Source organism: Coffea eugenioides, chromosome 11 (genome assembly GCF_003713205.1).
Source record: "Coffea eugenioides isolate CCC68of chromosome 11, Ceug_1.0, whole genome shotgun sequence".
NCBI classification, from domain to species: Eukaryota; Viridiplantae; Streptophyta; class Magnoliopsida; order Gentianales; family Rubiaceae; genus Coffea; species Coffea eugenioides.
This window is the reverse complement of record NC_040045.1, coordinates 42,355,817-42,368,714: the sequence shown is the minus strand read 5'-3', so window position 1 is coordinate 42,368,714 and position 12,898 is coordinate 42,355,817. Positions and strand designations below refer to the sequence as shown.

Here is a 12,898-nt window from a genome sequence, read left to right as displayed (position 1 = left end):
TCAAACTCTACTGAGAATGATCTTAACTCCATGGTGTGGTCGAACCATGAAAACTTGAACTGGAGAGTGAACGTAATTTGGCGAAAGACTGAACTTGTAATGCTGCAGAATCATTGAAAGGGCAATCTTTGCTTCGGCCATTGCAAAATTCAAGCCTACACAAGTTCGTGGCCCAAAGCCAAACGGCAGAAATGCTACTGGATTATTGTTAGTAGCCTTAATTACACCTCCTGCAAATCTTTCAGGCTTAAAATGGTGAACATCTTCTCCCCATATCTTAGGTTCATGGTGAAGTGCAAGAGGTGAAATCAACAGTTCAGTATGTGCCGGGAGCGTTAGCCTCCCCAGCTTAACTTTTTTGTGAACTTTTCTCATGATTGCAGGCACTGGCGGATAAAGTCTCAAGCACTCTTCAAGGATCATGTTAATCTACACGAAAATCAAAATATATCTATAAGTTTTCATGAAAACTGGATATGCTTTTAGAAGAGATACATGAAGTCTAACCACAGAATTTGCTCACAGTTTTCAGTCTAGGGATAGCATCTGCATTGGGCTTCATTTGGCCAAAAATTTCAATCACTTCTTCCCTTGCTGTCTCTTGCCACTCTTTATGAACAGCTAGAAGAAGAATGCTCCAAGTAAGCAAAGAAGTTGTTGTTTCATGTCCAGCAAAATACACAGTCTTGCATTCATCAACCATATCATCTATCGAAATCCATTTGCTACTTCCTTCATTAGCCTCTAGGAGTTTCTCAAGAAAATCACCTTTGGAGCTTTCGTTTTCATTACAATTCTCCTGCTCCCTCTTCTGTATAATACGTTCTATGCAGTTTTTAATTCCTTGCTCAAGTTTTTCTGACTCTATTTCATCACTGCTTTTGAAAAGGTGGCTGCGAAACACATGATCGTGTTTAGTAACTAAGAACTGAGAAAAGTTGTACTGTGCTGATTGAACTACTCCTCAAAAGTTGAAAGCTTTAATGCTAGCATGATACAATTAGAAACATATTTTGCTTTTTACTAATTAATTGGACAAACAATGAAACATGTGGCCCTTCAGTGATGAGCAATTTTACCTGATGCCAGGAAATCTATTGTTACGGGCATTTCTGGAGACTATCAGGGTCAGTTTCATCAACATCTCAAATATGTTCTTTCCTTCCAAGTAACTGCTCCCAAAGGCTGTCTTGGAAATAACTTCTGATGTTAATAACCTGAACTCTTCAAACACCTCAACCTCTTTTCCTTCATTCTCCTTCCACCTTTCCAACATAATTTCAGTACTTGTGATCATTGCAGGCAACGTATTCTGCATTTGCAGGATCCATTTCTTTGACTAAGGGGAAGTTCAGTGAAGGTGAATAAAGCCTTAATGTCCTGCCAAATCAAATAATCAACTTACTTTCAGGCTCTCTGCGTGGAAAACTTGATTGGCTAGTTTCCTCATCCTTGCCCACTTTTCACCTTTTGATGCCGAAAGACCATCTCCTAAAAGCTTTTTGGCATAGCCTTCAAGGTCGATTTTTGGATAATCACCATTTTTATTGTTTAATATCTCTTTGACTAGCTCTGGTTCAGTGACAACCAGCTGAGGCTGAGGACCATACCAATTGAGGTAAGTTGCCCCTAATTAAAGAAAGACAAGATACCATAAATATCCAAATAAGAATGATTTAAAACTCAGAAATTACCATAAACACAAGCCAAAAGGAAAAAAAATTTATTCTCACAAATGCACTACCATATATGTTCACCCATGAATATACATCAGGCAGGATTCTAGGAAATATGTCGTGTGACATATCCTCCATGGCCCTGCTTGTAGCATATCTTCTCATGTTGATGATTTCTTTGGTATTGCCATGAAGGAGCTCGTAAGAAGGACCTTTGATTCCTTGAGACCTCATAAAGGACTGTATGCATATTGGATTCAACCATACTTTTTTGAGGAACCTAACCAGGATGAGCAGGAAATATGCAAGTAGAAAGCTAGCAAAGCCCAAAAGCATTTTCCAAACCAATACCATGATTTCCAACCAACTTAGCTCATGAAATGATCCAAACTATCTCTGTATTTTTATTAAAGCGTTTCAATAAGTTTGGGGAATCTTTAGTCGGTGGAAAAAGACCAATATTGCTAAAGATACTAGAACTGAATGCATTAATGATATCATGTGGTGGAATAGTATCAATTCAGGTGCCCATCGTAACCTTATAAATTAAGTCAATATGTATTGGAGGACAAATTACTGCATAAATTCGTAATTCTAATTTATGCATACATGCATTTATGTATACACAAACACTCGTAAAAACAGACACCCCAACTAGATATTAAACTCTAGAACATATATGAATGTGGATATTGATTGGCCCCTTTAAATAATTAACTTTTAGTTTGGTAACTTTTGATGCGTCTGAATATAAAAAAACTTTTGATGCCATTTATAACACTAGTAATAGAAAAGCACGTGATTGTAATATCTTAAAATATATTATTTTTCAGATACTAAAAATTTTTTATGAAATTTTGATTGTCAACATCATAATATAATATTTTTATGTTATTTATTTTTTAAGCTAGTTATTTTTAAAAATTTTATTAAATGAAAAGAGACACAAAACATTCTAATGTAGTTGACATATCCCTTAGAATTGAATTTGAAATCATGAATGAAACACTTTTTGATTTATAGCTTGAACTCTAATATATCAAATATTGATAATATCATGTGTTATCAAAATTATTGTATATTCATGACTCTATTGCATATAAACCACAATCATCACAATTTTTTATAAACGAAGAATATAATTAAGATAGAAAAATAAACATATATGTAATTTGAATTCTTTGTATTATGTTAATTCTATTTTTGTCAATAATGGAGTATAAATGATCCATCACGTAAAGTTTTTCTGGCTTATACATTCTAATAATTGAAATTTTATAGATAGAGATAGTTGGAGTTTTTCTATTTTCCTTTTCTTTTATTCATGTTTTCTGCACAATCCAATGCGAAGCAAGAGCAACAAGTCTACTTTTTTCATACGAGGACAATATTTTTGGTTTTAATATTGGTTTTTTTTATGATCATGAAATTGGAATGAGAATTGTGGCTAATTAATAATTTTAATATTAATTTTTTGTATATTGCAGTGTTTTAGTTTTTAATTGCCAACTTTTAATCCATAACCGCTATCATTATTATCAATTATTGGAATGCATTAAATCTGTGTAATTACAATTGTCACCATAAATGAAATTTACTTAATTTTAAAGCTTTTCATTTGATAATCGCTTCCATTATTCACTAATATTGCAATGCAATAAATATATGTAATCATTAGAAAAATAAGGGTATTTTGGATATCACCAAAAACAATTTGGATATCATTTTCATTTTATCATTCTTCATTTTATATCTACTCTTATTATAATCCTTATTTTATCATTGGAGATGGTTTCTGACTGGATGGATGGATTTGGTTTGCTCAAACCAAAACAGATGAAGCATTACTATATTATTGTTAATAACAATGTTTGTCTTCCCCTGGATATCAGTGATTTGGATGTTGTCTTTGGTATTATTTGAATTGTATTCTAGCTTTTTAATTCATTTGCTATTTACTTTATGTCATTTTATAAATAGTTTTCAATTTTATTTCAGTTTTTCTTGTTTTGATCAGTTGCTATTAATGATAATAGTAATTTGTATGGTGCTATTTTAGATTTCTTTTTTCTAGTTTAATACTGCTATTTCAATTATAAAGATGTCATCATTTTTTGTATATTGAAATTTCATTGGGTGGAACATGAAAAATTCTTCATATTGGTAAAAGTGCATAATTGTAAAATTTACTTGTGATATTTGTGTGAAGATATACAGATGAATAAGGGTTTTCTTGTCATTGTATGTTTCTCCATTTCTAGAGAGTATCTATTTTTTGAAATTGATTTTTTTAATTTTTCTCAACTAATGACTAGTAAGAAATTTTTCATGCTTCAATTAAGAAATTTTGATACGTATAATAATAGGAAATGGAGTCCAAGGGTAGGTAAATAGTTTTAATGAGGAATTTTTAATTATAATTACCAATACCATTTAAATGTAATCAATTGGAGTGTTTTATTTCTTTTAATTAGTGTCACATTGAAATGCAATAATTCTAATTAAAAGACATGAGGGTAATTTAGGAATAACAAAAACTAAGATAAAAAAGTGTTTACACTTGCACTACCCAATACCAACATTCATACTTTTTATATAGTAATGATAATGATTATAGTTTTATTAAATGCCCTTGAATATCTTCTTATTCAAGTTGCAGGCTTATATGCATCGAGTTTTCCTGTTAGTTGTTCCTCTCCTACCCAAAGCCAAAATTAGATGCATCTTTCAGAGATCAATATTAACATTTGAGCCAATTTCTGAGGTTGGACCACCATATTACTTATGTAGGCATCAAAGTGATTGATGATGTAATTTTGGCTTTATTTGATATTTAACTAAACAAGAAATTGGCAAAGGCATCTCTCACTCATGTACTCACGTTGCCAATTTGAATGTAGTGAATAATTTCTGTAACAATTTCGTGTTATAAATTTCTATAGCCAAAAAAAAAAAAAAAGCAAATAAACAATTGAAAAGATAACCATAAACTAGCGTGATCATTGGGGAATCCTGAAATTCGTAGGTTAAAGCCACCCAATCGATGGATTAGCAGGCAGCGTATTTGTCCATTACGTTCTTATTATTTCAATCATGAACCACGACCTGATGTTGTTTATCCTTTCAGTATTTTCTTTCGTCTAGATGGAAGTGGAAAGCAAGCAAAGACGAGAATTATTGTCGACACCGCTACCATGTTTTAAAACCAACTTAATCAGCTCATCAAATAAACTGAACTATCTCTTTACTTCTAATAAACCCCTGCTATAAGCCTGGGGAAGATTTAGTCGGTAGCAAAAGACAAATATGTCAATATGCTAGACCTGGATTCATCCATCAATGATCTCATCCACATTATCAAGATCAGATAAATTAATAGACATATTCTCCGTGACGAGATTATGGCACTTAATTATCACCATTTCTCTCGTTTTCTCCAGTGGTGGTCCATAAATCCCGAAAGGACTTGATGCTGGATCAGAAAGTGATGATTTCACAGAAGATGACTTGAGTTGATGATTTCACTAGTATATTACTTCAGTAGAGTTGATGATAGATTTTCCTTGATGGACAGAACCATGTATGAACATTCAGAAAGCCCTGTTGCTTTCCAACATCTGTTTCATATTCGCAAAATACTGCAATAGTCCAATCACAAATCAGTTTTGTGTACAAAATAGTAATATTTTTCTTGTATTTTTTTTTTCCTGGACCACGGAGGAGGATATGTCATTCGTAATAGTTTGATTTTACACCTACCAAAAAAATAGTTTGATTTTACATCAATATCAGTTTATGATAAACAAAATAATTGAATGTGTAAAGCCACCATTGATTAAAGAGTTCTAGAAAAAGATTGGCTTGAAAGCAGCCGACCTATAAACTTGAAAGACACACCTCACTCCAACTTGTTCAAGTCTATTGTTTATGACGGTACTAGTTCTGCATCTTCACTGTGTTTTAACTTTTATTCCGAGCTATTTTCCAAATCCCTTTGCCTCATCTTCGCAAATCAATCTGCTTTTCATAAACGAATAGGGTCCTCTAATCTCTTTGCAAGTAGCAGTTTGCGTGCAATTGCATATAGATAGATACCTCTGAGGGCATATGATCAGTTGCAGCTTGTTAAGCCATTAGCTTAGCTGGGTTCTTATGGGCATGACCAAGCTGATAAAATAAATAATGAGGACTTTGTAAGTTGCAGCTTGTTAAGCCATTAGCTTAGCTGGGTTCTTATGGGCATGACCAAGCTGATAAAATAAATAATGAGGACTTTGTACTAATCTTGTGGTTCTTCTACGTACAATCATAATAAGGAGTAAAAATTACAATAAGATCACACATCACACATCAACACCCCACATCTATTTCTTGAAGCTGCAAACCACTAACTAATTGCCTGGAGGATCACTTGAACCCCGTATTTTGGGGTAAGAATAAAGATGTCGGCAGGGAAGTGGACATAATTTGGTGACAACGTGAGCTTGTAACGTTGCAGAATCATTGACAATGCAATTTTTGCTTCATTGGTGGTGAAGTTCAATCCCACACAAGTTCGAGGGCCCAAACCAAATGGGAAAAATGCTGCAGCGGTGTTGTTGGTTGCTTTAGCCACCCCTTCTGCAAATCTTTCTGGCTTGAAGAGGTGAACATCTTTGCCCCAGATTTCAGGGTTGTGGTGTAGTGCTAGAATTGGGAGGTATATGTTTATATTTGTAGGAAGTCCGAGGTTTCCTAGTCTAACTTCCCTTCCAACTTTTCTAGTCATTGTAAGTACTGGAGGATATAGTCTGAGGCATTCGTTAATGATCATGTTCATCTGTACACAAAAGGAAGGAACTCAGTTAGAATCGAATCAATAGTCATTATTAAGGATTGTTTGAGGACTAGAAAATAATCTGATGAATACAGTATGTTTGTATTCAGGTGATGATGTGCTTACTGTTTTTAGCCTTGCAATCCCATCAGAACTTGGGTTTTGATTTCCAAATATTTCAAAGACTTCTTTTCGTGCTTTCTCTTGCCAATCACCATGCACTGAAAGGACGAAAGCACACCACCCAAGCAGGTTGGTGGTTGTAAGATGTCCGGCACCAAACAATGCCTTAATCTCATCGATCATCTGTTCCAGTGTGATCCTCTTGTTTATGTTAGTGTCACAAGTCAATTTCATTAATTCTCCAAGGTAGTCGATCCCATAATCTTCAGTTTCACCTTTTCTTCCTTTTTCCCTTTTCTTGACTAGTTCTAGAATGGAGGTTTTGATTCCTCGTTCAAGTTTCTCTGCTTCAATCTCATCACTGGATTTCATTAACATGCTGCAAAAATGTTTGAATGGCGAGATAGATGAGCAGAACTACTAATCTTCTTACATTCTTGTGGATTTACCCCACAACTATGAGTGGAGTACTAGTTAAGTTACATCTTAATTATCCTGTTTGATAGAGTTCAGGATGCAAAATACTTCAATAAATGAGTATTTTAGTTTTAGAAAAAAACATGTTTTACCTGATACCAGGAAATTTAACTTTGTAAACATTCCTGACATCTATTGCTGTCAACTTTGCCACCATCTCAAATATGTGCTTCCCTTCCCTGTAACTACTCCCAAAAGCTGTCCTGGCAATTACTTCAGTGGTCAGTAACCCAAATTCTTTGAATGCATCAATCTCTTTCCCTTCATGGTGTTTCCAATTTTCCAGCATCACCTCAACACTCGCACTCATCTCTGGAACCATTCTCTGTACCAAAAGCTTATCTTATAAGTAGCAAATCTTGTTAAGGGTATTATGCAAGCAATATCATGTCCCAAATTCAAATCCCATTTTCACAGGATGACGACAAACTTTCATACTCTTGACTCGTGTGATGTGATTAATACAAGACTTACTTTTAAGCTCTCTGCATGGAATGTGTGGTTAGCCAATTTGCGTACTTTTGCCCATTTTTCTCCCTCATTTGTTATGAGTGCCTCACCTAACAATTTCTTAGCAATGCCTTCCATATCCATTTTTGGGTAAGCATCTTCTCTGTTGGTCAATACTTCTTTGATCATCTCTGTGTCTGTTACAAATAGTTGGGCTTGTGAGCCATGCCAACTGATATAGTTCTTACCTGTAACCAGAAAGGAATAAACATCATAACTGGAAAGAAGAATGGAGCTACTTTTAGAAGAAAAATCAGTATTGAACTTAAACAAGCTCGCTAACCGAATCTTATTGTAGCACAGGAACAAGAAATCAGCAAATATACATTTTATGTGTTGAAATTTTGGAAAATTATACTGACCATAGATTTTTGTCCATAAGTAAACATGAGGCTGAATTCTTTGAAAGATATCATGAGAGATCTCCATAGGTTTGCTCATAGATTGATTTCTCATGTTTGTGATCTCTTTAGTATTTCCATATGGAAACTTATAAGCAGGGCCACTGATTCCCTGTGAACTCATGATCCTCTTAAGTCGACAAGGAATCCACCATACTTTATGAAGGAATCTAAAGAAAGTCCAGAGGATGTAGATTAGAAAAGTACTAAAGAGACAGAAAATGATAACCTCATTGATACCCATGATTCAGTCATGAACAGATAATCAGCTCTAACTAAATTTTCTTGAGCTTTTTATACTGTGATGGAGCTGGAAATCAGTGTTCTGTGATTACAAGAAGACACGACTATAAGAAGTCCATGCCAGCTTTGTCTTTCACTTGGGCAATATTAATGCTTACTGGACTGGGGTCCTCGAGACATTTCCTAGCTTTGGAGATGAAATCATACACTAGTTATATAATGCGGATATCTAATGCTAAATTGACCTTTGTCATGAATGGATAAGATATATTAGTCTACTAAAATACTGGAAGGCTTGAGCTGATAGGGATTTGTTTCAAACAAGATAAATCAACTTGGGGAATCTTTTGTTGGTAGAAAAGGACTTGCAGGTGTTCGAGATGCTAGACCTTGATGCATCATCAGCCCTCACATATGTTTTAGAATTTATATACTTTTGGTCGCCCTCATGATCACACATATTATTGAATTGCTTAGTTCATTAGTTGTATCCTATATGTATTAGAGGACAAATTACTAGACATAAATGCATCAATGATCTCGAGTGTTTTAGTGTTAGGAGTAGTGATAATCTTATTAGGTAGACTCCAAGACCAGATTGATATGGTAAATGAATATTTGTATTCCTTTTTTTTTTTTCCAAACGATAAGAGTTGACTATTTGTATTCCATGTCGCTCAAATTATTACATAAGTCTGTATGAATAATTACTAAAAAGTGGCCTTTTATTATGCTTTTTTATCACGGATTCCCAAATTGAGGTAAAAAAAAAGAGAGAGATAGAGAGAGAACGTTTTCCCATTGTTCTAGTGCTTGTGACACTAAACATGCATGTTTTACATGTATGGGTAATGTTATTTGCACTCACACTATCCTATTTCATCTTGATGAGACCATATTATTTCTACCCTAATTTATTTTCCTATCCTATCGTGTGTTCACATGCAAGGAAATTGGGCACAATTGTCGTACATATTCAAAAGGTAAAAAAATTTAATTTTTGCTTCTCTTTTTCTAAACCCACATAATTGTTTTTAATTTATTTTTCATATTCTTATTTCAAATTTCAATTTTGTAGATTTTTTATGAGCACAATTGAGGTTGCATTGCATCATCTAGATACTAGATGCTGTTATGCTTTTGTTGAAATATACTAGAAAGTTTCACTCCCTCCATGATGGTTGTATGAACTATTCTTTGTAGATTTTTTGAAGTATTACTGTCCTATTTATGAGACATTGCAGTTATACTCAGTTTTTAGTCATCTCTGAAGCTTGTGATTTATTTATTTATTTTAGACTAGAAGTTTGGAATCTATTCATATTACATTGCTAGATTGATCTTTGGCATCATATAATTTCGTGAAGTTTTGTAGAAAAATACATAATACATATTAGTGACAATTTTAAATTAGCCATTTTAATGTGTAATGGAATAATTAATTGATTTTACAATGTAAGAGAAAATCTAGTAAAGTTAAATCATAAGCAAGGGGATGAAATTAGGGAGGGGGTAATATGGTTTCATCAAAATAAAAATGAAATAGTGAAAGTGCAAATAATATTACCCTACATGTTTATAGTAAGTGTCCTAAATAAAAACTCCTACTCCCTCCATTCCATAATTTTTGTCGCACTTTGAAACTTGCTTTTGTTTCATATATGCCCTTTAGTCACGTGTCAAGTTTGTGGGTTAAAATGATTGCGGGACTACTCAAACACTTTATGGATCAAATTGCATATCCTTGATGACATTATAAAAACTTAAAGTAGATAAAAAGTTAAGTGTGACAAAAATTTAGCACAGACCAAAATAAAAATATAACACTTTGAATGAGACAAAATAAATTGGAGATTTTAACCATAGTTATTATTATGATGACCCCAAAACCTCAGGGCCAATTCCAAATCCAATCAGAGGCCCAAAACTGTACCAAATGCTGTTTGTTGTCCATTGCTTTTACCCCCATTCGAGTTTTGCAGTATTACAATACAAGCATTTTGTTTTGGGGTATTCTCACAATTAGGCATTAATGCCTAGAATGTAAGTGAAAATTATATGAACCCTGCAGTCAAAAGAAAAATTTAGCTGCTACTTTCTTGCTCTGTGCCATCAAAGAATTCATATGAAGTACTACAGCTCATTGCTTTTCTTGTCCAATCCAATGGTTTAATCGACTTGAAGGAAATGCACTTCCTAAACCTCCAAATTCTTTTTATTACACAGAAATCTTCTTTCATTTTTTTCCCTTTTTTTCCCTGAATAATCAAAACATGGTGATACCTAGAGTTCTCTATTCTGCCCCGATGATAGTGCGTAACACATATGTGAATCTTCTTTCTGTTTATAGTAAATTTGTTGGTAAAGCATTACAGGATTATCACCGGTGGTCAATATGCTAAATATGGAAATTGTACTTCATTCTATACTAACCGCTATATCTTTCTTTCTTTTCTTAGCTTTCGTCAAATTTCTTGAGAAACTATGGTGGAATCCAATTCGCAAACAGAGTATCTCATGCAGTCACAGGGCACTGGATGCCCGTCTTACAAATTCATCCATGGAAATGCCAAAGAAATATCTCAGGTAAGGGAGAGGTCCATAAGCCAAAAAAATGGAATTGTCCCACCAGATGTTTCCAGGATTTCAGAGCCTCACATCTATTCCTGGATCAACGTATATGGCAAGAGCAATCAGCCTCTGGCATTTATTGTGCTGCATTTGTTAAGAAATTCCTTTGTTCAGTTTTCTTCTTGCAGTTCCGTTGACAGGAAGGAACTTTCTTCGTTGGCGAGGTCATAAAGCAGGATTAGTTATAACAGATCAAACAAATGTTGAACAAAAAGGATGTTTCATTTTCGAGGTTTGAATCTGAAAAGTATCTCCAAAAAAAAAAAAAAAAAAGGGTAACAGGCGATGGAAGGGTTGTTAGACCCGGACCGGACAGGCCGGTTCGACCGTGAACCGACCTTCTTTCCGAACTGGTTTGTACTATAAAACAGTTTTGGTCAAAAATCAGTCAAAACCATCAAAAACCGACTAAATTAGTTATCCGATTCGACTGATTGACCCAGTTCTCAAATTTTTCTTTCTTCTTTTTTCCAAACATAATTTGAATTACTTAAATTGTAACACTTTCATTTATTAATAGGAAAACATCACCCATTTAGGGTATGTTTGTTTGGACTGAAAATATTTTCCCGAAAAGGTTTTCCAGAATTTCTGGTGTTTGGAAGCAAAAGAGGTTGGAAAATTATTTCAGCTGGAAAATGTTTTCACGCCACCGGGTGGAAAATGACTTCCACAACAATTTTCCTGAAGTTAATTTCCGACGGCTTCAGGACTCATGAAAAAGGAGCTGGTGAGAGTTGTAGATGTTTTTTAACTTCTCTGTCTTTGAATGCTTTGTCAAGTGTCCTCCGTAAGACTATCAAATCTCGCTTCCACTTCCAGATTCGTACTTTGCCACAGCCAAGTTATCTCTTCTATTTGAATAAATCAACTTACAAGATTCCGCTGAACAATACAGCACCAGTGGACTTTTTTCATTTTCTCCATGTAAAACAAGAAGGCCAGCCATGAAGATGATGAAGGCCGTGAAGAAGCTCAAGTTCTGGTCAAGAAAGCAGAAGAAGAAGAAGAAGAAGGCATTGTTCATTGATAACCCACCACCACCACCATGCCATTGTCAGTACCAATATTACTGTCCGCCATATGAGCCCTCTGCCCCACCATTACCAACATCATCATCTTCATCATCATGGGTTGAGTACGATCACGAGGCTCAAGACACCGTCTATGCAAACTCTAAGTTTATCTCATTTACCTCATCAAACCCAGCTCAAGTTCAAGATCCCACATTTGGTCCACAAGACTTCGGTTCGGTTCCACAACCCAGACCGCAAGATCCTACAATGCCAGCTGCTGCCAGCATTACTTCCTATCAGCAGTACATGGTGCCAAATCCTGCTTACGGTGTTCCACTTCTACCTCAAGTTCGAAGAGAAAGGAGGGGTGGAGCTTTTGAATGCATGTTTGCCTTCGGGGCTCATTTGTTTCGTTGCTTCTTTCCATGCTTCCACATTCGGGAAGCCAAAAGGTGATCAGTTTGCTCCTCTGCATCAATGCCATTATCAGCAAGAAGCATCATGTAACGACAAAGGATTTTCCTTTGGCACAAGTCTACTGATATTTCTGGAGTATGAATCGTATAATGCCTTGCATGAATGGTGAACCGCCAGGAATTTAAGTAATAATGGTTGGCAACCTTCCCCTCTTTTTTATCTTTTGCTATCTTATTTCTTTTCTCTACACTCTCACACAAAAACATCTATGAAGATACAGAAAAATCTAGATATACAGTGAGTCTTGCCTTTTAGAAGTTTTTTTGGAGAAAAATTGATTCTTTTGCTATTTTTGGGACCGTTTTCCATTTGGAGATGGATTTTCGTTTTTGTTGAGTAATATTTTATATTTTGGCATATATTTGCTTCTGTATGCATTGAATTGTTCTAGCTTATTACCAATTCGAGTTGGAAAATTTAAGAATTCATGGTGTAATATGAATAAATATTTTATAAAAATGATAATATGATTATAATGGATAGAAACTAAAATTAACTTGTAATGAAATGAATGTTTTGAGAGTAGAA

General features: G+C 34.6%; 2 protein-coding genes across 2 annotated transcripts; both read right to left on the bottom strand.

Moving 5' to 3' along the window:
• LOC113752624 (cytochrome P450 CYP749A22-like) lies at positions 1–2,030 on the bottom strand. Its single transcript, XM_027296720.1, has 5 exons — positions 1,745–2,030; positions 1,406–1,629; positions 1,080–1,312; positions 524–893; positions 1–429 (listed from the first exon to the last, which is right to left on the bottom strand). Exons 1-5 carry the CDS (start codon positions 2,028–2,030, stop codon positions 1–3), a joined length of 1,542 nt encoding a protein of 513 aa, XP_027152521.1.
• A 4,033-nt stretch (positions 2,031–6,063) lies between these two features.
• Positions 6,064–8,247, bottom strand: LOC113752623 (cytochrome P450 CYP749A22-like). Its single transcript, XM_027296719.1, has 5 exons — positions 7,965–8,247; positions 7,567–7,790; positions 7,185–7,417; positions 6,619–6,994; positions 6,064–6,495 (listed from the first exon to the last, which is right to left on the bottom strand). Exons 1-5 carry the CDS (start codon positions 8,245–8,247, stop codon positions 6,064–6,066), a joined length of 1,548 nt encoding a protein of 515 aa, XP_027152520.1.
• Between the last annotated feature and the right edge of the window lie 4,651 nt (positions 8,248–12,898).

Excerpts from the sequence above, each read along its gene's own strand:
- LOC113752624 (XM_027296720.1), bottom strand. The coding sequence starts at position 2,030 with ATGGTATTGGTTTGGAAAATGCTTTTGGGCTTTGCTAGCTTTCTACTT. Across the intron at positions 1,313-1,405 it reads TCCACGCAGAGAGCCTGAAA|AATACGTTGCCTGCAATGAT; the intron begins GTAAGTTGATTA and ends CTGCAAATGCAG. Across the intron at positions 430-523 it reads CTATCCCTAGACTGAAAACT|ATTAACATGATCCTTGAAGA; the intron begins GTGAGCAAATTC and ends ATTTTCGTGTAG.
- LOC113752623 (XM_027296719.1), bottom strand. The coding sequence starts at position 8,247 with ATGGGTATCAATGAGGTTATCATTTTCTGTCTCTTTAGTACTTTTCTA. Across the intron at positions 7,791-7,964 it reads CTTATGGACAAAAATCTATG|GTAAGAACTATATCAGTTGG; the intron begins GTCAGTATAATT and ends TTCTGGTTACAG. Across the intron at positions 7,418-7,566 it reads TCCATGCAGAGAGCTTAAAA|AGAATGGTTCCAGAGATGAG; the intron begins GTAAGTCTTGTA and ends CTTTTGGTACAG.